The following is a 17,700-nucleotide window of genomic DNA, read 5'->3' on the forward strand; positions in this document are numbered from 1 at the left end:
AAGGCGATTAGATCTTGAGATCATCCGATCGTGCAGAGTACTCGAGCGTTTATCTGCTAGGAGAAAGTTACTGAGCAGACTTGACTCGAGTGCTCATCTTGCTTGACTTCAGACCCTCACCTCTCTGCTGCTCGGGGGCAACAGCCTTCCAAAAGGCTCTCGATATGTCCTTCCCTCCGCACAACTGTGAGCTCGTTGTTCTCGCCGGAACGCGCCGTCTCGAGCTAATTCCGGCAAAACACAGTATCTGCGCCATTCCACTTTCCGAAGGAGGAGGAAAAGGTCATCGCTTACTGGAGAGAGATCGATGCTTTTCAAACGAGCCTGAAACTCTCAGAGGGAAAGCCCACATACACGTTCTTTGACGGACCTCCTTTCGCTACGGGGCTTCCGCATTACGGCCATTTGCTTGCAGGAACTATCAAGGTGCGTCCATAAGTTTATTGCGTGCTCGGATGCAGGGATGGGGATCTATCCAAATCTATCTACGAGCCTGTTACAACTCGCGACCCATCATCGTCTCGATTATAAGAGAGCGCACGGGACGAACGTCCTCCCCAGGCTGGGTCCAGTTCTTGCTACTGGCTTATTGTGCGATCCATGGCTGCTGCTTCATGGGGGCTTGCAGCCTCCTCAATCTCATAGCCACTTGCAGCCGTGACTCAGAGTACACCGATATGATCCCCAAGCTATCCTACCCTTTCGAGACTAGTGTCTCCCATACCATTATGACTGAGGTTGACTCGTTCCTGTTCACAGGATATTGTCACACGACACGCGCATGTTACCGGCCATCATGTCATTCGTAGATTCGGTTGGGATACCCACGGCCTGCCCGTCGAGCACGAGATCGACAAGAAACTTGGAATCACCAGCCGGGACGACGTGATGAAGATGGGTATCGCCAAGTACAACGAGGAGTGTCGCGCTATCGTCATGCGGTACGCGTCTGAATGGCGTCGGACCGTCGAGCGCATGGGTCGCTGGATTGATTTTGACAACGACTACAAGACCCTGAACACCACATACATGGAGAGTGTCTGGTGGGCGTTCAAAACGCTCTACGACAAGGACCAGGTGTACCGCGGACTGAAGGTTATGCCCTACTCAACCGGCTGCACAACGCCGCTATCCAACTTTGAGGCTGGTCTCGCATATAAGGACGTCAACGATCCAGCGGTCACCGTTGCATTCCCTCTCGTAGATGACCGTACAACCTCCCTTCTTGCCTGGACGACAACACCCTGGACCCTTCCCTCCAATCTCGCACTTTGCGTTCACCCGAACTTCACTTACGTCAAAATTCACGATGACGAGCGCGACCAAAACTTCATCCTGCACGAGGGCCTCCTCAAGACCCTGTTCAAGGACCCGAAGAAGGCGAAGTTTAAGAAGCTTGCTACCTTCAAAGGCTCGGACATGAAGGGGTGGAGATACGTCCCGTTGTTTGAGTACTTCACGGAGCAGGTATGCGTCTGTTTCGATTGCTGTTTCGGACGCAACTGAACGTGGTCCAATGAATAGTTCGAGGACAGGGCATTCCGAGTCGTGACGGACACGTACGTTACGGACGAGGATGGAACCGGTATCGTCCACCAAGCACCGGCCTTCGGTGAGGATGATCACCGCGTCGCTCTCGAGCATGGCATTGTGCGTCCAGAGGACATGCCACCGTGCCCGATCGATGATGCCGGACGTTTCACCTCCGAAGTGACGGATTTCGCTGGTCAGTACGTGAAGGTAAGTAATAGCAAGTCAATACAAGAATGCCCATGTGCTGACGACTTGTCACCAGGCCGCAGATAAGGAGATCCAAAAGGTGCTCAAGCACAAGGGTCGTTTGATTGTTCAGTCTACCATCAACCACACATATCCTTTCTGCTGGAGGTCCGTACCGCTTAGTGTTTACAGACGTCACAACGTTGACTGAATCATACAGATCTGGCACTCCTCTGATCTACCGTGCTATTCCTGCGTGGTTCGTCCGTGTTGCCCCTATCACGGACCAGCTCGTTGCGAACAACAAGGAGACCCGATGGGTACCACAGAACGTGGGAGAGGGTCGTTTCGGTAACTGGATTTCAAACGCCCGGGACTGGAATGTCTCAAGGAATCGTTACTGGGGTACGCCCATCCCACTGTGGGTCAGCGACGACTATTCCGAGGTGAGTCTCAATTCGTGCAATATATTGTTGGTGCGGCAATAGACTCACTTGCGTCGGCCAGATCGTTCCCATCGGGTCTATTGAGGAGCTGGAGAGGTTGTCTGGTGTCACAGGCATCACCGACTTGCACCGCGACAAGATCGACCATATCACCATTCCCTCGAAGACCGGCAACGGACAGCTCAAGCGTGTTGAGGAGGTCTTCGACTGTTGGTTCGAGTCCGGCAGGTATGTGTTTACGATGTGGCATTGATCTGTCTGAGCTCACTCTGTAACGATTACAGCATGCCGTACGCTCAACAACACTATCCGTTTGAGAACAAAGACCGGTTCGAGAACGGCTTCCCCGCCGACTTCGTGTCGGAGGGTATTGACCAGACGCGTGGTTGGTTCTACACCCTGCTCGTCCTTGGTACACATCTGTTCGGCAAGGCTCCATGGAAGAACCTCATCGTCACCGGTCTCGTCTTGGCAGAGTTGGTGTTTTGTATGATGCAGTGGGTATATACGCTGATTTCCGGTACAGAGATGGTAAGAAGATGAGCAAGAGCTTGAAGAACTACCCCGATCCGAACAACATCATCGATCAGTATGGTGCTGATGCTACGAGGTATCTCCTGAGCAACTTTATTCCATACTCGTACTGATCGGCATGGATTTTAGGATGTTCCTGGTGAACTCCCCCATCGTACGCGGCGACAACCTGCGCTTCCGGGAAGCTGGCGTCCGCGAAGTCGTCTCCCGCGTCCTCCTCCCCTGGCTCAATGCCTTCCGTTTCTTCCTGGGTCAGGCGGCGCTCCTGCAGAAGACGACCGGCCGCGAGTTCGTCTACCACGCACACGCGGCTATCTCGCAGAACGTCATGGACCGCTGGATCCTCGCTCGGTGCCAGTCGCTCATCCGCCTCGTGCGCGAGGAGATGGCCGCGTATCGGTTGTACACCATCATCCCCCGTCTGCTTGACCTCGTCGATGAGCTGACGAACTGGTACATCCGCTTCAACCGGAGACGACTAAAGGGTGAGGATGGCGTAGAGGACACCGTGGCCGCTCTCAATACGCTCTTCGAGACGTTGCTCACGCTGTGCCAGACGATGGTACGTAGGCTTTTCGATTATAGATCCATGTATCCGCTAATGGTTTCTCGCGCAGTCTTCTTACACACCCTTCTTGACGGAGAACATCTACCAAGGCTTGCGGCCGTTCATCCCTGAGCAGCCCGGCGTTGACGTTCGCTCCATCCACTTCCTGCCGTTCCCCGACGTCAAGGAGGAGTACTTCGACGAGGTCATTGAGCGGAAGGTGAAGCGTATGCAGACCGTCATCGAGCTCACCCGCAACGTCCGTGAACGTCACAACCTCTCCCTCAAGACCCCTCTGCAGGAACTCTTGGTTTTCCATGCCGACCCGGAGTACTTGGAGGACGTAAAGGAGCTCCAGCGCTACGTCCAGTCCGAGCTGAACGTGCGCGACATCGTCTTCACTTCCGACGAGGCTGCGGCGGGTGTCAAGTACCGCGCAGTGGCGGACTGGGCCGTCCTCGGGCGCAAGCTGCGGAAAGACCTCGGCAAGGTCAAGAACGCGCTCCCCTCTGTCTCAAGCGACGACGTACGCAAGTACGTCGAGACCGGCAAGCTCACCGTCGCAGGCATCGAGCTCGTCGCGGGCGACCTCACCGTGCAGCGGTACATCGAGCTGCCTGAGCAGCAGGGCGGCGGGCCGGCCCAATACGCCACGAACACGGATAACGAAGTGGTCGTCCGGCTCGACATCACTGTACACCCAGAGCTGCAGACGGAGTACCTCGCGCGCGAGTTCATCAACCGCGTGCAGAAACTCCGGAAACGCGCCGGACTGCAGGCGACGGACGATGTTGACGTGTACCACTCATTCGAGCAAGGCACCGGCGACGACTTGCGCACTGCTGTCGAGGCATACAGCGAGACCATCGAGAAGACAGTCCGCAGCGTCCCGAGGGACGTCAGCCAGCGAGGCGAGGGCCGCAACGTCTTGGTCGAGGAGGAGCAGGAGATCGCCGAGGTGAAGTTCACGCTTTCCTTGGCCTGGCGATAGAGGGTGTCGACCAGACAGAAGAGCCAGACAGAATCAGCAGTGTAATACAGTAGTGTGCATCTAGAATACAAGTGTAACCATGTCCCGATCGTGTAAAACGTACTGTGAACGCAGTGTCCTGAGAATGTCGCACATGGTATCACTTCTTCGTGGTGCCGAACCCAGCAAAACCCATCATGGCCATCATGTCGTTCTCGCTCTGCTTGGCCTCTGGTGCGGCGGCGGTGTCTTTCGCAAGCTCGACGCGTGCATGCTCGCGCAGGGCTTTCTTCGCCTGCTTCTTCTCTTCGCGCAAGGCAGCCTCGCGTGCGCGGACCTCTGCTAGACGCTTCTCAAAGTCGAACTCCTTCGCTGACGACGCCTCGCGGGTCTTCTCGCGCAGGTACGCTATTCGCGCGCGAACCTGCTCGACGGTGGACCGCTCTATCTTGGTTGTCTGGCCCAATGCACGCAGATCTGTACGACGGTAGTCAGCACTGAATGAAGAGGCAATATATGGAGCAACGTGGCTTGAAACAGCCACGCAGAACGATGCATGGTTCTCAAACCAGCCGCATGGATGTCGGCAAACATCCTAGGATGCACGATGCCAGGGCAAGGGAGTAGGGTGCGTGTAGATGGGAGGACTTACGTGCACGGCCGTTTATGTGATCCAGGTATCCAGCGCTGTCCTTGTATGTCCGGTTACAAGTCTCGCAGTAGAATCCAGGCACCCCAGGGCCCCGGTTCCCTGCATTCTGAACAACTATCGTCTTTCCAAGGTTCTTCTCGAGCTCCAGGGAGCCCTCGCGGCGCTTCATGAGCTCCGTAGGTTTTGGAAGGTCATCTTTCCGCGACTTTCTTGGCTTCTTTCCTGACGCATATAAATGAGGACAGGCGAGAATGAGCACGAATCAACGAACACACCTTGCTTCAAGCGCTCCTCGTTCTCCTGCATCCGCTCCTTCTCCTCCTGGTCGCGCTGGCGCGCCTTCTCTGCGTACTCCTCCTTGTCCCATTTCTTCCGGAAGTCGGTGTCTCCTGCGCGCGCACCGTATGCGCCTTGTTTGCCAGACATGATGGAAGTTCAGATCAGGGTCTGAGTGTATGCGGTCGCGTAAGCAATGATCACGCCGCCGTGGGTGGCCGCCTGTGGCGGCAGGAGCAGTAGTTTGTTTGGCTTTGTTAGGATGAGAGGCTATTGGCTTCAACGCAGCTACCATAACGGGACTCCTTCGAGTCGGTCATCGTTATTCATCCACCCGAACTTCGAGACCCTGGAAGCCCTGAAGCAGCCCGTATCGCCTATGATGCATCCACGCAGTCTTCCTTCTGCTCAAACTGATGTTTTGATATGCGCACGCATCGGGTTGCTCATCGACCGGCATTCGGGTATGACTGAATCAGCTCGCCGAGGTGGTTCACTGTACTCGAGTACTCGCACATCGGAAATATCGAGTATGTGTGCTCTCCTTGTGACCGGCAACCTAGTTTACCATGGGAATGTTTAGTAGGCTCAGGGCGGATGATCACCCGTTACCCATTGACGCAGGGTGCCTATCCTCAGAAAGGACGCTCATCGGCGTGTTTCGGCTGATTGCCTACAGGAGAATAGCTATAAATGTGGACGATAGTGAGCTGTCTATGCAACTCAGCTAGCCACTCCACTTCAAGTTCTTGTTACATCTAACAACGCTATGCCCGCTGAACATCACTTCACGTTCTTCACTGCGAAAGGTCGTGCTCCAAATGGATGGCATGTATCATTTTCTCGTTCATCCATTGCAGGGGAACTAAAGCTTTAATGTTTAGGAAAGTTATGATCATGCTGGAGGAGCTCGCCTCGACTATGAGCCCGTCTACCTCAACCTCAGTGCGAACGAGTCAAAGGAGGAGAAACACACGAAGTACAACCCCAACGGGCGCATTCCCACTCTGATAGACCACAAGAACAATGACTTCGCTATCTGGTGCGTCCCGAAATCTCACTCCACGCCTCTCGGCTATGCTTCGAAGGGGCATTGTGGGAGAGCTGACCTGTGTTTCGTGCAGGGAATCGGGTCTATAATCAGCTATGTCACCGAAAAGTATGACCCGACTCGCAAGATCTCGTTCGAGAAGTTTGAGGACAAGATGCAGCTGCTATAGTGGCTGTTCTTCCAGGCTTCCGGCCAAGGGTCAGTCTCTCCGAGTCTTACTTCTTCGAAATAAAACTGCGGCTGACGCGAAATGCCACAAGGCCCTACTACGGCCAGGCGAGCTAGTTCCTCATGTTCACTCCAGAGAAGATCCCCAGCGCCATCATCCGGTACCAGAAGGAGATAATCCGTGTCCTAGGCGTCCTTGAAAGCGTACTCTCCCAGCACCGCTGGCTGGTGGGCGAGAAGTATAGCGCTGCCGATGTTAGCTTTATCAAGTATGTCCCCTTTTCATTCGTCCGTAGAGTAGTGGCAACGCCTTACACATACTTACCCTTAGGTGGAATCATGCCGCGTTCGCATGCCTGGTCAAGGATTACGACGGGTTCGATTTGGAGAAGGACTTCCCGTCTGTGCACAGGTTAGTCTGGGAAGCTTTGTACCATCCATCCTCTTTCGATTCTGATCCTTGCGACAGGTGGCATAACGAGATGTTGGGTCGTCCAGCTATGAGTAAGGTGTTCGCGATGTGGCAGGGGTGGTGAGAAAAGATGTTGAGGTCATTGCTGCATATGTCAGCTTTTTTGCCGGCCATGATGCTAGTGATCGCCGTCTGTCTCGTCGTTGTCGTCGTCCTGTCTGCCACAAGTCGTCGGCCAGCTTGCACCCTGTTCAGAGTCTTCGAGTCTACTGCGGCAGGCTGGGCGGCACCTGCCACTGGGTACGCTCGCGATCATGACGTCAGGACGGTCATGGCAGTCGTGTCGTCACTGACGCGTCTGCACGGCCGCGGGCCATCGACGCGCGAGGGTATATATACTCCGCACCTCGGCCGAGCAGAGCCATAGCATACACCCCTTCTCCTCAGTACACTCAGACCCCATGAACGCCTCTGCAGCTCTCCGCCACTCAACCAGAACCCTCGCCACGAAGCACGCGTTCGCCGCGCGTCGCATCGCAGGAAGGCGGACTTTCCAGAGGTTCCAGTCTACGTCCACGTCCAGCTCTTCTGGGGCTTCATCGTCCTATGACGCGTCACACCTAGCGGCCGGTGTGGCCGGCGGTACCGTTGTTCTCCTCGGTGGTAAGCGGTGGATTCATGCGCGCATACGGGTGAATAGACGAACTGATATGGCCACCACAGGTTACATGTACTACTACTTCTCCGGCGCAAAGAGTGCCATCGACGCGTCTCGCGCAGCGTCGCAGTACTACCAGGAGACCAAGGCCGCCATCGCGTCCAAGGCACCCAAGAGCCCCAACGAGGCGCTCGACTACCTCCGCGATGTCGCGCGTTCGTACCTCGTCATCATCCCCGGCGCCCGCCCGCACGTCGACGCCGCTTTTGACACCATCGATGAGCTTCGCAGTACACATGGCGACGACGTGAACCGCATCGTCTCCGATGGGTACGAGGAAGTGAGCGTTGTCATTAAAGACTCGGGAAGCATGGATGCAGCGGTGGCCATGAAGATCCTGGACGTGCTCCGTCGTCGCAGCGCAGAGCTCGAGGAGCTGGGAAAGAAGGCGGGGAAAGACGCGTTCGGGTCGCTGAGTGAGAAGTACCCGCAGCTATCGGAGAAGCTCGGTGGGGGATATGAGGAGTTCAAGAGGTTGGCGGAGTCCAAAGGGCCTGAGGCGAAGAGGGTATACGACGAAACGAGTCGACAGGTACGCCGGAACTCGTCTGTGGTCGATTGAGAAGATGATCAACTCACAAGGAACATGTAGTTCAAAGACATCTTCTCCAAAGGCTTCTCACAGGACAGCGTCGACGAGGCGAGGCGGCTCATCCAGTCGAAGACTTCAGACCTTCGCAGATTCGCCCAGCAGTCTTCTCAAGAGGCTTGGGACCGCGCGTTGAAGGAAGCGACGCCATACCTTGACAAGGCCCCCGAAATCAAACAACTCCTGAACGACAACCGTGACGAGTTCATCGCGGCGGGCGCTGCGACAATATCTGGCGGCAGCTCGGGCATGCAAGAAGTCTTCTCGCGTATCAAGGACGAGGCGCAGGGCGACATGGCGAAGAACAAGGATAAGATGAACGAGCTCCGAAAGTTCGTGGAGGACAAGGCACGTGAGGCGGAGGCGCAGGGCACCAAGCAACTAGAGCGCGGGTGGGAGAGCTTGCAGGACTGGATACGCACGATGCCCGGTGGGGAGGACGCGTTGAAGCGGGTGCCGGACGTGCAGGTCTTCGTGAAGGTGTCGCAGGAGAAGAGTGAGGACGCGAAGAAGCTGGCGAAGGAGACGTATGAGGCCGTGCTGCAGGTGCTAGAGGAGAAGGGGAAGAAGGCGAAGCAGCTGAGCGAAGAAGTCAAGGAGGATACCAAGTCGTCATAGTGAAGTGTATGTTGTTGAGGCAGTGTCAACGCGCTGTTTCTTGGGACATAGATTGGTGTGTATACACAAGAGTTGTACCGGTCGTGGTTGACATGGAGAGATGCAAGCCGCTTGCAAGTTACGCGTGGTATACCGCAACACCGGCGAACTCCGATGCCGGAGGCCTCCGATCGAGGCATCGATGTGGGCTTTCCAACTTGCATATCATGTACCCCGGCACTATCACAGAGACCCACATGTCCAGCCGACATCGTATACCAATGATCATTATCCAGGTTGTCAATCACAGCACTCGCCACGTACGCGTGTACCACCATGGACGTAGGTGAAGTTGAACACCCTCAGGCTCCGACACCGCCGGTGCCGACGGAGGAACAGAAGCGTAGGAAGATGAGGAACATGGCGAGGAGAGCTCGAGGAAAGCCAAACGAATTATATGCGCAGCATGCGGGGACCAGAGAGCAAGTGTCACAGCTCGCGATGCTGGCAAGTATTACCAACGGGACCTTCGAGGATGTCAAGTTCTACACCTTCTCGCTCGCGATGCTGGCAAGTATTACCAACGGGACCTTCGAGGATGTCAAGTTCTACACCTTCTCGCGCCGCACTAGGGCTGGCACCATCGACAGCCCGCTGCCGCTCTACGCAAACAGCGCGTTGATCCGGAAGGCGTCGTCGCATTTCAATTTCGGTGTGTGACTTCTATTACCGACCCCCAGTATTCAACCACAAGGCGACTCATGCTGCCGTTGTACGCCAAGTGCTCGCGCAGGGCTTTGCTGAGTGCGGCATCGTCGATCTGGATGCTGCGTATCCTCAGAATCGCCCCTCCTCCATCGATATGGACGACTACAGCTATGCCTCAGACAGCGATCTGGATGACGAGCCTGAGGACTCGCATGTCAAGCTTGCGACATCGTTGGCAGAGCTGTCCTTGGAAGCACCCGCTGGTCCCAGTGGGGGACGTCACGAGGAACCCACAACAGAACCCACAACAGAGGTACCGTTCTCGTTGTCAATACCGCAACTCTAGATTCTAACGTTGGCTGTAGGGGAACAGCAGCACTGTCAATGGCCAAAGTGAAAACCAGAACGTATCAGGAACTGGAGTCGTCCGTCCTGCGAGACCTGGTCGTGTCGTATTCTTGGACGACGTTGCTTACCGGACGTACGTATCTCTCATACCTGTCTACGTTCTATCTGACGACACTCGCGCAGGTGGAAAGCGTTCATATTCTATGCGTACTTTGACCAGATCGCGTTCGCCCCGCTCAAGTCGCAGGAGCAGCTGGCTCCAGAACGTGCTGCGCCTTTCGACCCACCTCCATGCTCACCCAAGTCAATGTATCGTTTGGCTGAGAAGGTGCGCCATCCGTACGCTCACCGTCTACTACGTTTCTCATCGTCCCGTGCTTCTGTTGCCTCCGTGTCGCAGTACGGCATCGAGGCCCTGAAGACGAAGGCGGCTGAAGACCAAGAAGAAACTCTCCACGGAGAACATCTTGACGGAACTTTTTTCGTCCTTCACCCTCACGTACGTTTCCACCAATGCCCTTGACGTTCGCCTTCCCGGTTTCACATCTTACATTGTGATATAGGCACCAGGAAATCGAGAAGATGGAACTGGAGTTCCTCCACAAGCATATCGGGGACGCGAACCTCCTCTCCCGCCTGCCAAGGTGGTTCCAGTACCTCGCGAACGGGGAGCTGCCTGACGGCGCTGCGAACGTGTTCGCGACGCTTGTCAACAAACTGGTCATGGATGTCGGCAAGTTGAAGCGCCCCTAACTTTCCACTGCGCCAACTTCCATCGGCTCACGTTGAGCGCTATATGATGTCGGCATTCCTGCCTAACCAATGAGACTAGTGCAGGGTTCCCTTTGTAAGGAAAGATGTAGAGGCCCGGATCTTGCTGCGATTGCGCGATAATTCACTCGGTCGGACCATGAACGAAAGTCCCGAACAAATATTCGATCGTCACGGTTGACCTCCGTCAGTGGGTAGTGTGCCGGGCACGACCCAAAGGTGCGTGTTCCCTTCTCTTCTCTTCTTTTCCTGACTGCCACGAGCCATGCTCGTTGACGTACTTCCCGGCTTATCGATGCAGCTGCGGTAATCACGCACCGATCCGCGGTTCACTCATTCAGTTCCTAGCTCGCGGAGGATATGGTATGGGAATGTCGGTGGTGCTGCGGTAATCGTACCTTGCAGATGCCGGTACTTAGGCTTGCACGACGCACCCCAAACTCCTTCTAACACCCATGTCTGGAAAGCAGTCGCGCGCAAAATCTCGAAAGAAGCTATCTTCTGTATTCGCAAATCCAGCGCAGCAAACTGTCTCTAGCATCGGCATCATTTCAAGTGCCGTCGAAGTCCCGGTGCCCCAAGGTTGGTTCTATTAGCTGGAGCAGACGGTTGCTGACTCTCCGTGCAGGAATAGACTCGGACAGAGAGAGCTCATCCAACGAATTTGAACGTCCAACGAAAGTCAGTTCCTCGACAACCATACACGACATGCTGGAACACCAGACGAAAGTTGCGCTGGAGCAATCCCTTACATCCGGCATCTTCATCGACGCCCAATTCTATCTATTTTCCCGCCGCAGTCGCGACGGATCCGTTTATGCACCTCTTCCGATTTACGCTCATAGTACCAGCCTGACACAGGCTGCGAGTTACTTCAAGCCTTGTGAGTCTTGTCTCATACACTGGTACTAAGTACATCTAAATGCGCGCTAACGACCTGACAAGTATTCGGTGGCGGCTTTGTTGAAGATATTGGGAAGGCAACCTCCTTGGACTCCTCCGACAGTTCGATCCGCACCCCACTGGCCTCGGACGAGTTTGGGTACGACTCCGACAGCGACTTGGACGACGAGGAGATTATGTCGCCTTCTGGAGAGGACGACAGAGCAAGCGCAAGCGATGGCCGGACGGACGATGCACCTGAACCAGTTGAGGCATCGAACTTGAAGGTGAATGAGTCGGTTACTCCATTATCGCGTCTAGTACAGTCTGAACGGATGGGTTCGCACTTCGCAGAACTCACCCCCCAAAGCCGGTGTCGCCGATGGGACCGCATCTTCCAACCAGGAGGTTGCTGCTGAGGTACGCGACTGCCATTCAGGAATCCGCTCACATTATCCTGTTGTACTAAACTAGTCAACACGATAGTCGTCCGTCAGCCCCAGAAACTTCCCTTACTCAAGCTCCTATGGAGACCCGTTGAAGCGCATACCCGTTCGGTACTCAGTAACGGTTGGTGATATTGCATTCAAAACGTGAGTACTTCTCAACAGGCACGGCCGTTTAGGAGTCGCTAACGTAGATACTTAGGTTCAGGGCTTTAGTATACTACGCCTACACAGGCCAGGTTACATTTGCTCCTCTGCGTTCGCTTCGGAAAGCTTCCCCGATCTCGACATGCACGTCGCTTTCTTGCTCCCCAAAATCTATGTACCGTGTTGCCGATAAGGTATATGTATTCTGCCAGCGAATTGATGTGGCACCCGAGGCTGACACATACTCCTCCAGTACGATATCCCGTCACTGAAGATTGCTGCCAAGACTAGTCTTCAGAACCAGCTCTCTCCTGCCATAGCACTAGTGGAGTTGTTCTCTTGCTTCACTTCGCGGTATGTTCATCCCAGTATTCACACTGTATGCGTGACTCTGACCTTGTATGACAGGTATCCGGAAATAATTGAAATAGAAGCAACATACGTTCGCAACCATTGCAACGATGCAGGCTGCCTCTCCGATCTGCCGGCTTGGATGGACAGGATTGTACGTGGGGAACTCCCTCACGCGAGTGCATCCTTGGTTGCCCTGGTGCGCAAGCTAGCGGAACGTGGACTCCCACACACCTCGACAACGGCGCCACTATTCAGTGGGTCCGGGTTCGGGCGGAGTTCTTCCTGGGCTAAGTAGCACTAGTTGCACGTCGTCGCATGCACGATCTGGGCTGGGCGTGTGCCGCATTCTGTAGATATAGGCTGACATGAGTCCTGGCCCGGGAACAGCGCCAAGAACCAAAGCGGGGGATCGCGGATAGCGCTACACCCACCGACGACTTCGTCTCAATCACTCCTAGCTCCGCCAAGACCGATGAAAGGGGATATGATAGTCCTCCAGCAGCGGAGCCGACCAACGCCGCGAACGCGCCAAGCGACGTCTCAAGCACGCTCCCATCAACTGCACTACACATCAATGCTAGTGGCTCATCCCCACCTCAGGAACCCAAGGACGATTTGAGGGTCAAAGGAGCCCGTTGTATCGTCTCTCCGAATATTGCATTCCGAACGTAAGTCGAGACGCGCCTTTCTTCCTCCCAGATAGTACTAACTGACAGTATGATGTCCACCTCAGATGGCGCAGCTTCATCTTCTTTGCATACACAGGGAGAGTCGCCTTCGCGCCCTTGAGATCACAGGGGTTCGTCCTCCACGACGACAAGAGAGACCCGACCCAGTTGCTTATCTGTTCACCGAAGTCGATGTATCGGCTCGCTGCAATTGTGAGTGATCCAAAGCTTGCCCATGCGGCGTGACATGGCTTACCGTTATCAAAGTACGGCAGTGAGGAACTGAAGATGCAAGCGGGCACGGATATACAGGCCAAGTTGTCTACGCAAAACGTGCTTGATGAGTTGTTCTCTAAGTTCACGTCCAGGTGAGCACCTCATCGTTGTCAACCTCATACCGTCCCAATACATACGATGCAGATTCCCCGAGATCGAGGACATGGAACTCGACTTTCTACTCACGCACATCCAGCATCCCGACGTCACCATCCGCCTACCACAATGGATAGACCGGTTCGCCCGAGGCGATCTTCGGGAATGCGCCGGGACAATTGGAACACTCATACACAAGCTGGCATGTGCTGCTGTTACACCAACCTCAACGGTGGGCGCACCGAAAGGACCTTCATCGTGCCCGAGGGGATGCCCAATGCCAACTATACGCACGCAATGGAGATGCAGCACGTGCGGATATGTGATGACCTAACATATGATGGGGAACTTGGAACATACAGACAATGACATGTGCTATGGATCTCTTCAGGCGAATCAAAGACTTGACTGCCATCAGACGGAGGTCCACGAGCGACAAACACGCTTGAGCCAACGGGTCTTCTTGGTATCAGCGCTGCTGCGTGCGTCCCGAAGAGCGGCAAACCGCCGCATAGCGAGTGAACACGTCTCGCTCCGGAAGCGCGATACCAGGCGACGATGCAGCTTGACCTATAGGGCAGCAGCCGTCAAGTGAGACTCGCAACGGCTACGAAGAGACGGGTCAAGCACATAGACGTACTGCTGCAGGGTTTTCAATGACATCGGCGTCAACACCACTTCCGGACGAAGTCCAGCCTTGAACCTGCTTCACTTCCACGCCACCGAAGTTCGCCAGCCAGACTTGCCACAGGCACTCCTCCCAGTCGCCAGCGCGGGACATACCAGCGAAGAACCGTTCCGTGCACCACGTCGAGTCGTCGCGGGCGATCACCACCGGAGCAAGAGAAGCAAACGGGAATGACATGTGGTCTTTCGAGGTGAGCACGACGGGCTTCCGCTTGCGTGTGCGTCCCGCAGGAGAAAGCGCCGAAGAGGAAGAGGGCTGTTGCGACACAAGCGTCTTGTAGAGGGTCTTGGGAGGCGCATATGATAGGTTTCCGGGAAAGAGGACAGTTCGAGGACTCGGAGAGAGCAGACGGGCCAGATTGAGGAAGGCGTTCGGTTGCAGTTCGGCTGCCGGGGCGAGATGGAGGACGTGCACCATAAGCCTAGTTCTCAGAGAGGCGTGATCCTTCTGTATATGCGCCAATTTCGCAAGGAGTCCGATGTGCTCCGCAGAAGACGGCACGGCGAACGTTGTCACGAGGAGAGATACCGGGCCTGTGAGCATGAACAAAGCTGCCCTGAAGAACAGGACCAGAAACGTACCTGCCCATCTGGCTGCCCATGTAGGGACCAGGTCAACATCGTCGTCTGTCGTCCACAGGCAAGCCGATAGCACTTGAGCTTCCACGGGAGTGGAGAGAACGTCCGGATCAAGCAGGACAGGTCGTAGAGACGAGACCTTGGACATAAGTTGGTCATCCGGGAGAGCCGCAAATGAGACATCTGTTGCATAGTTCAGCAAACACACCAAGATATCTCAATCATGTTGAACGCACCTTGAGAAGACGTGAAAGTATGAGAAAATTGCATTGCACTGATCCCAGAAGAGACGTGGCCGGAGAATGCCACCACGCTGAAGAAGCCATAGACAAGGAGAAAAGTTGACACAGACGGGATAGTCAGGAGCCAAGGACGGATTGAGGATGGGAATGCACCAGACAGCCAGGCGTCGAAGCGAAAGAGGGCAGATCTGCGGGTACCATGGAGCTGTGCTCGCAACTTTCTTGAGAATGACTCTGTCGGCAAATCCTCGGTGGGAGAGTCGGGTAGACCGGCATAATCATCTCGTCCCTTCATCAGCATAGACCCGTTCCTCGGCCGTCCCGAACCGTTTTCGAGCATGGCGGGCGTGTCGTAGCGGTTCAAAGCCGGTTGGCGCCCCCGCAGGGCGAAAAGGAAACCCAAGCGCCGCCGCCCGTGAGATATTGTTACGTCACTGACTCTACGTCCTGTTGTGGTAAACGGTACTACTACTACGAGGTCTTGCGATCCATTGCACTCGCCCGTGTGCTCCTACGTGCTGAAGACCGCCGACCACGTCTCAGGCTTGGTACTAGTTCATTCTGCTCCCATGTTTCCGACCGGCGTGCGTCTCACGACACTGAACACAATAAGTCCCCGTCACCGCTGGTAAATTGGGCGACTTCCTCGGACTCGGAGCATGCTATTCTGAATCTTACGGAATAACAAGTGAGTTTCAGTGCTCCTACATGTAGCCACTATCTGGTTTCCGACCTCGGCGGGCTCTCCGGGCATCAGGGACATGCCCGAGGCTGGTAAATATTCACTGCGCAGTCTCAGGGTCAGAGGACACGTACAGAATTGTTCGTTTGGAACCAGGTGTGTGGTATAGAAAGCTCCCAGTGATTACTTGCGAGGCGCTGAATGAGTATGCCGAATTGAAGTTGCCTCCTGTTCGGCCTGGAAGGATCAGATATTCTATATGCCCTTTCTCACCCCGCCGATCCAGAACGAAGGTCGTCGGGCTGTATCGCCACATGCCCGAGGCTGCACACCGCACATGCATTCTAGTGAGCGCCTGGTCATGTTTTCGCCACCACTTAAACTAGATATACGTAGGCCACAGGCGGTTACGAAGCTACAGCCACGCACAACAACAATATTGCAAGTTGTGGACCCCGGCTGTTCCCAATGGCAAGATCTATAAAGAGAGTGAGGATTCGTCGCACCAGTTCCTCACCTCTATCGTCCATCTCTTCGCTGTACACCTATGGCACCCCGGATGCAGAAAGCCCTTGTCCTGCCTATCAAAATGGGCCTCTTCTCTTTACAGGATGTCCCTGTCTATCGGCCTGGCCCTACAGACGTCCTCGTCAAAGTCGAGTCGGCTGCTCTTAACCCCGTTGAGTGGAAGATCCAGACGATGGGGATCTACATCGAGAATTATCCCGCTATCCTCGGTACTGATGCGGCTGGAGTCGTCGAGGAAACGGGCGAGAACGTGAAGACACTCGTCAAGGGCGATCGGATGTGAGTTTCACCCCGCTCGGACATCTCAAGCACGGACTGACGGTGCCTCAGTCTCTTCCAGGGTTTCTTCGAACCAGCCTTTGGCACCTTCCAGCAATATTCTCTGGTTCCCGCAGATATTACGGTCAAGGTGCGTTCTCTCAGCCACCGGTGCCTAGTCCAAGACGTCTCCATTGTCACCAAGAGCCTGAACGTCTGCAGATACCCCCAAAGTTGTCATTTGACCAAGCTGCTACCCTTCCTGTCGCCATATCGACAGCAGTTCTTGGAATGTACAATCAACGTCCCGAGTCCACCAGTGCACACCTCATCCATCCCTGGAACGAAGCTGGACACAACGCGTACGCGGGGAAGCCAATCCTGATAGTCGGTGGTTCATCCTCCGTAGGACAATGTGGTACGCCCCACAAACTCTTACAAGGGTCAGAGCCTTCGTTCACCGTGACATCATTCGGCCACAGTCATACAGATGGCAAAGTTGTCAGGGTTTTCACCCATCATCACCACCGCCTCCCTGAGAAACACTCCCCTGCTCTCGTCTCTAGGAGCGTCGCATGTCTTAGATCGCAACCTTTCTCCCACGGCACTCATGTCCAAGCTCGGCGATATCACCGGAGGTACCGCCATCTCATTTGTGTACGACGCTATCTCGCTGCCCGACACGCAGCTCCTCGCATATACCGCCCTTTCTTCTGGTGGGACGCTCGTCCTCACCTTCCCGAAGGAGCTCCCCGCAGAGCCTGAGAAAGCTTCCGATCGCAAGACGATCGTCGAGGTCTTCGGCAGCCTGTATATTCCTCCAAACAGGGATATCGCCGTCGCTATGTGCCAGAAGCTCGGCGGGTGGCTTGAATCAGGTGTGCTAAAGGTGCGTTACTTTGTGAGCTTTAGTAAGTCTCTTACCCGCGTTAACCGTACTGGGTGGCCAGCCGAATCGCGTCGAAGTCGTCCCGGGTGGCCTAGCCGCCATACCTGCGGGGTTGGAGCGCCTGAAGTCCAACGGTGTTTCTGCGACGAAACTCATCGTGCATCCTCAGGAGTTCGCATGAACGCCTCTTCAATGTTGCAGTTGACATAATGAATCATTAATAAAGCGTGGACAGACGTCTGCAGCCTAAATGTCACAACTGGATTTCGGTTGCAAGAGTTACAGTACTCCGCTCTTGATTTCTGGCGCCATGTCTCGCTCGTGAGTTCGGCTCCTCAAGTAGTGCCTATCTACCACCCACCGCTCGCTCCATCTTTGCATGACGGGGGCTCGAAGAGCCTCACGGCGTACTCCCACGGTAGCCTGATCTCCCCGAGTCCAAGAATCCGTTATGCAAACA

General features: G+C 55.1%; 9 protein-coding genes across 9 annotated transcripts; 7 read left to right on the forward strand and 2 right to left on the reverse strand.

Moving 5' to 3' along the window:
• The first annotated feature begins 79 nt into the window (after positions 1–79).
• Positions 80–4,452, forward strand: L226DRAFT_502709 (uncharacterized protein). Its single transcript, XM_067677891.1, has 11 exons — positions 80–186; positions 245–426; positions 760–1,467; positions 1,525–1,740; positions 1,796–1,887; positions 1,940–2,165; positions 2,227–2,393; positions 2,450–2,641; positions 2,692–2,775; positions 2,829–3,261; positions 3,317–4,452. The coding sequence occupies exons 1-11, from the start codon at positions 165–167 to the stop codon at positions 4,235–4,237; spliced, it is 3,243 nt and encodes a 1,080-aa protein (XP_067538848.1). The 5' UTR covers positions 80–164; the 3' UTR covers positions 4,238–4,452.
• On the reverse strand, positions 4,093–5,370 carry L226DRAFT_502713 (uncharacterized protein). Its single transcript, XM_067677892.1, has 3 exons — positions 5,144–5,370; positions 4,869–5,090; positions 4,093–4,693 (listed from the first exon to the last, which is right to left on the reverse strand). The coding sequence occupies exons 1-3, from the start codon at positions 5,292–5,294 to the stop codon at positions 4,377–4,379; spliced, it is 690 nt and encodes a 229-aa protein (XP_067538849.1). The 5' UTR covers positions 5,295–5,370; the 3' UTR covers positions 4,093–4,376.
• A 543-nt stretch (positions 5,371–5,913) lies between these two features.
• On the forward strand, positions 5,914–6,899 carry L226DRAFT_543698 (glutathione S-transferase; the record flags this gene model as incomplete). Its single annotated transcript, XM_067682216.1, has 6 exons — positions 5,914–5,972; positions 6,034–6,186; positions 6,289–6,363; positions 6,513–6,632; positions 6,695–6,775; positions 6,833–6,899. The coding sequence occupies 6 exons, from the start codon at positions 5,914–5,916 to the stop codon at positions 6,897–6,899; spliced, it is 555 nt and encodes a 184-aa protein (XP_067538850.1).
• A 168-nt stretch (positions 6,900–7,067) lies between these two features.
• On the forward strand, positions 7,068–8,783 carry L226DRAFT_502715 (uncharacterized protein). Its single transcript, XM_067677893.1, has 3 exons — positions 7,068–7,438; positions 7,499–8,025; positions 8,086–8,783. Exons 1-3 carry the CDS (start codon positions 7,237–7,239, stop codon positions 8,698–8,700), a joined length of 1,344 nt encoding a protein of 447 aa, XP_067538851.1. The 5' UTR covers positions 7,068–7,236; the 3' UTR covers positions 8,701–8,783.
• A 397-nt stretch (positions 8,784–9,180) lies between these two features.
• L226DRAFT_567942 (uncharacterized protein) lies at positions 9,181–10,488 on the forward strand (the record flags this gene model as incomplete). Its single annotated transcript, XM_067684105.1, has 6 exons — positions 9,181–9,391; positions 9,462–9,700; positions 9,753–9,868; positions 9,919–10,063; positions 10,136–10,234; positions 10,306–10,488. 6 exons carry the CDS (start codon positions 9,181–9,183, stop codon positions 10,486–10,488), a joined length of 993 nt encoding a protein of 330 aa, XP_067538852.1.
• A 623-nt stretch (positions 10,489–11,111) lies between these two features.
• L226DRAFT_288345 (uncharacterized protein) lies at positions 11,112–12,737 on the forward strand. Its single transcript, XM_067673609.1, has 7 exons — positions 11,112–11,389; positions 11,452–11,675; positions 11,743–11,808; positions 11,875–11,958; positions 12,069–12,175; positions 12,235–12,335; positions 12,390–12,737. The coding sequence occupies exons 1-6, from the start codon at positions 11,215–11,217 to the stop codon at positions 12,251–12,253; spliced, it is 675 nt and encodes a 224-aa protein (XP_067538853.1). The 5' UTR covers positions 11,112–11,214; the 3' UTR covers positions 12,254–12,335; positions 12,390–12,737.
• On the forward strand, positions 12,465–13,816 carry L226DRAFT_531628 (uncharacterized protein). The gene is made up of 5 exons (XM_067680114.1): positions 12,465–12,486; positions 12,723–13,003; positions 13,069–13,216; positions 13,271–13,371; positions 13,424–13,816. The coding sequence occupies exons 1-5, from the start codon at positions 12,475–12,477 to the stop codon at positions 13,707–13,709; spliced, it is 828 nt and encodes a 275-aa protein (XP_067538854.1). The 5' UTR covers positions 12,465–12,474; the 3' UTR covers positions 13,710–13,816.
• A 196-nt stretch (positions 13,817–14,012) lies between these two features.
• Positions 14,013–15,231, reverse strand: L226DRAFT_481001 (uncharacterized protein; the record flags this gene model as incomplete). The annotated part of the gene is made up of 3 exons (XM_067676913.1): positions 14,878–15,231; positions 14,645–14,824; positions 14,013–14,596 (listed from the first exon to the last, which is right to left on the reverse strand). Coding segments are annotated over exons 1-3 (1,110 nt in total), but the record flags the coding sequence as incomplete, so codon positions are not given.
• A 641-nt stretch (positions 15,232–15,872) lies between these two features.
• On the forward strand, positions 15,873–17,421 carry L226DRAFT_502718 (GroES-like protein; the record flags this gene model as incomplete). Its single annotated transcript, XM_067677894.1, has 6 exons — positions 15,873–15,912; positions 15,962–16,372; positions 16,424–16,478; positions 16,559–16,769; positions 16,834–17,240; positions 17,302–17,421. Exons 2-6 carry the CDS (start codon positions 16,113–16,115, stop codon positions 17,419–17,421), a joined length of 1,053 nt encoding a protein of 350 aa, XP_067538856.1. The 5' UTR covers positions 15,873–15,912; positions 15,962–16,112.
• Positions 17,422–17,700: the final 279 nt, after the last annotated feature.

Source organism: Lentinus tigrinus, assembly GCF_003813185.1.
Source record: "Lentinus tigrinus ALCF2SS1-7 unplaced genomic scaffold L226scaffold_5, whole genome shotgun sequence".
Taxonomy (NCBI): Eukaryota; Fungi; Basidiomycota; class Agaricomycetes; order Polyporales; family Polyporaceae; genus Lentinus; species Lentinus tigrinus.

What these genes read in the sequence shown, in the direction of transcription:
- L226DRAFT_288345 (XM_067673609.1), top strand. Translation starts at nt 11,215, where the DNA reads ATGCTGGAACACCAGACGAAAGTTGCGCTGGAGCAATCCCTTACATCC. An exon ending in TGCGAGTTACTTCAAGCCTT is followed by an intron (nt 11,390 to 11,451) that starts GTGAGTCTTGTC and finishes CGACCTGACAAG; the next exon opens with TATTCGGTGGCGGCTTTGTT. An exon ending in TTGAGGCATCGAACTTGAAG is followed by an intron (nt 11,676 to 11,742) that starts GTGAATGAGTCG and finishes CGCACTTCGCAG; the next exon opens with AACTCACCCCCCAAAGCCGG.
- L226DRAFT_502715 (XM_067677893.1), top strand. Translation starts at nt 7,237, where the DNA reads ATGAACGCCTCTGCAGCTCTCCGCCACTCAACCAGAACCCTCGCCACG. An exon ending in TACCGTTGTTCTCCTCGGTG is followed by an intron (nt 7,439 to 7,498) that starts GTAAGCGGTGGA and finishes TGGCCACCACAG; the next exon opens with GTTACATGTACTACTACTTC. An exon ending in ACGACGAAACGAGTCGACAG is followed by an intron (nt 8,026 to 8,085) that starts GTACGCCGGAAC and finishes AGGAACATGTAG; the next exon opens with TTCAAAGACATCTTCTCCAA.
- L226DRAFT_531628 (XM_067680114.1), top strand. An exon ending in CCGAATATTGCATTCCGAAC is followed by an intron (nt 13,004 to 13,068) that starts GTAAGTCGAGAC and finishes TGTCCACCTCAG; the next exon opens with ATGGCGCAGCTTCATCTTCT. An exon ending in TGTATCGGCTCGCTGCAATT is followed by an intron (nt 13,217 to 13,270) that starts GTGAGTGATCCA and finishes CCGTTATCAAAG; the next exon opens with TACGGCAGTGAGGAACTGAA.
- L226DRAFT_502709 (XM_067677891.1), top strand. Translation starts at nt 165, where the DNA reads ATGTCCTTCCCTCCGCACAACT. An exon ending in GTCCTTCCCTCCGCACAACT is followed by an intron (nt 187 to 244) that starts GTGAGCTCGTTG and finishes GGCAAAACACAG; the next exon opens with TATCTGCGCCATTCCACTTT. An exon ending in ACATATCCTTTCTGCTGGAG is followed by an intron (nt 1,888 to 1,939) that starts GTCCGTACCGCT and finishes TGAATCATACAG; the next exon opens with ATCTGGCACTCCTCTGATCT.
- L226DRAFT_502713 (XM_067677892.1), bottom strand. Translation starts at nt 5,294, where the DNA reads ATGTCTGGCAAACAAGGCGCATACGGTGCGCGCGCAGGAGACACCGAC. An exon ending in CGAGGAGCGCTTGAAGCAAG is followed by an intron (nt 5,091 to 5,143) that starts GTGTGTTCGTTG and finishes TATATGCGTCAG; the next exon opens with GAAAGAAGCCAAGAAAGTCG. An exon ending in TCACATAAACGGCCGTGCAC is followed by an intron (nt 4,694 to 4,868) that starts GTAAGTCCTCCC and finishes ACCGTCGTACAG; the next exon opens with ATCTGCGTGCATTGGGCCAG.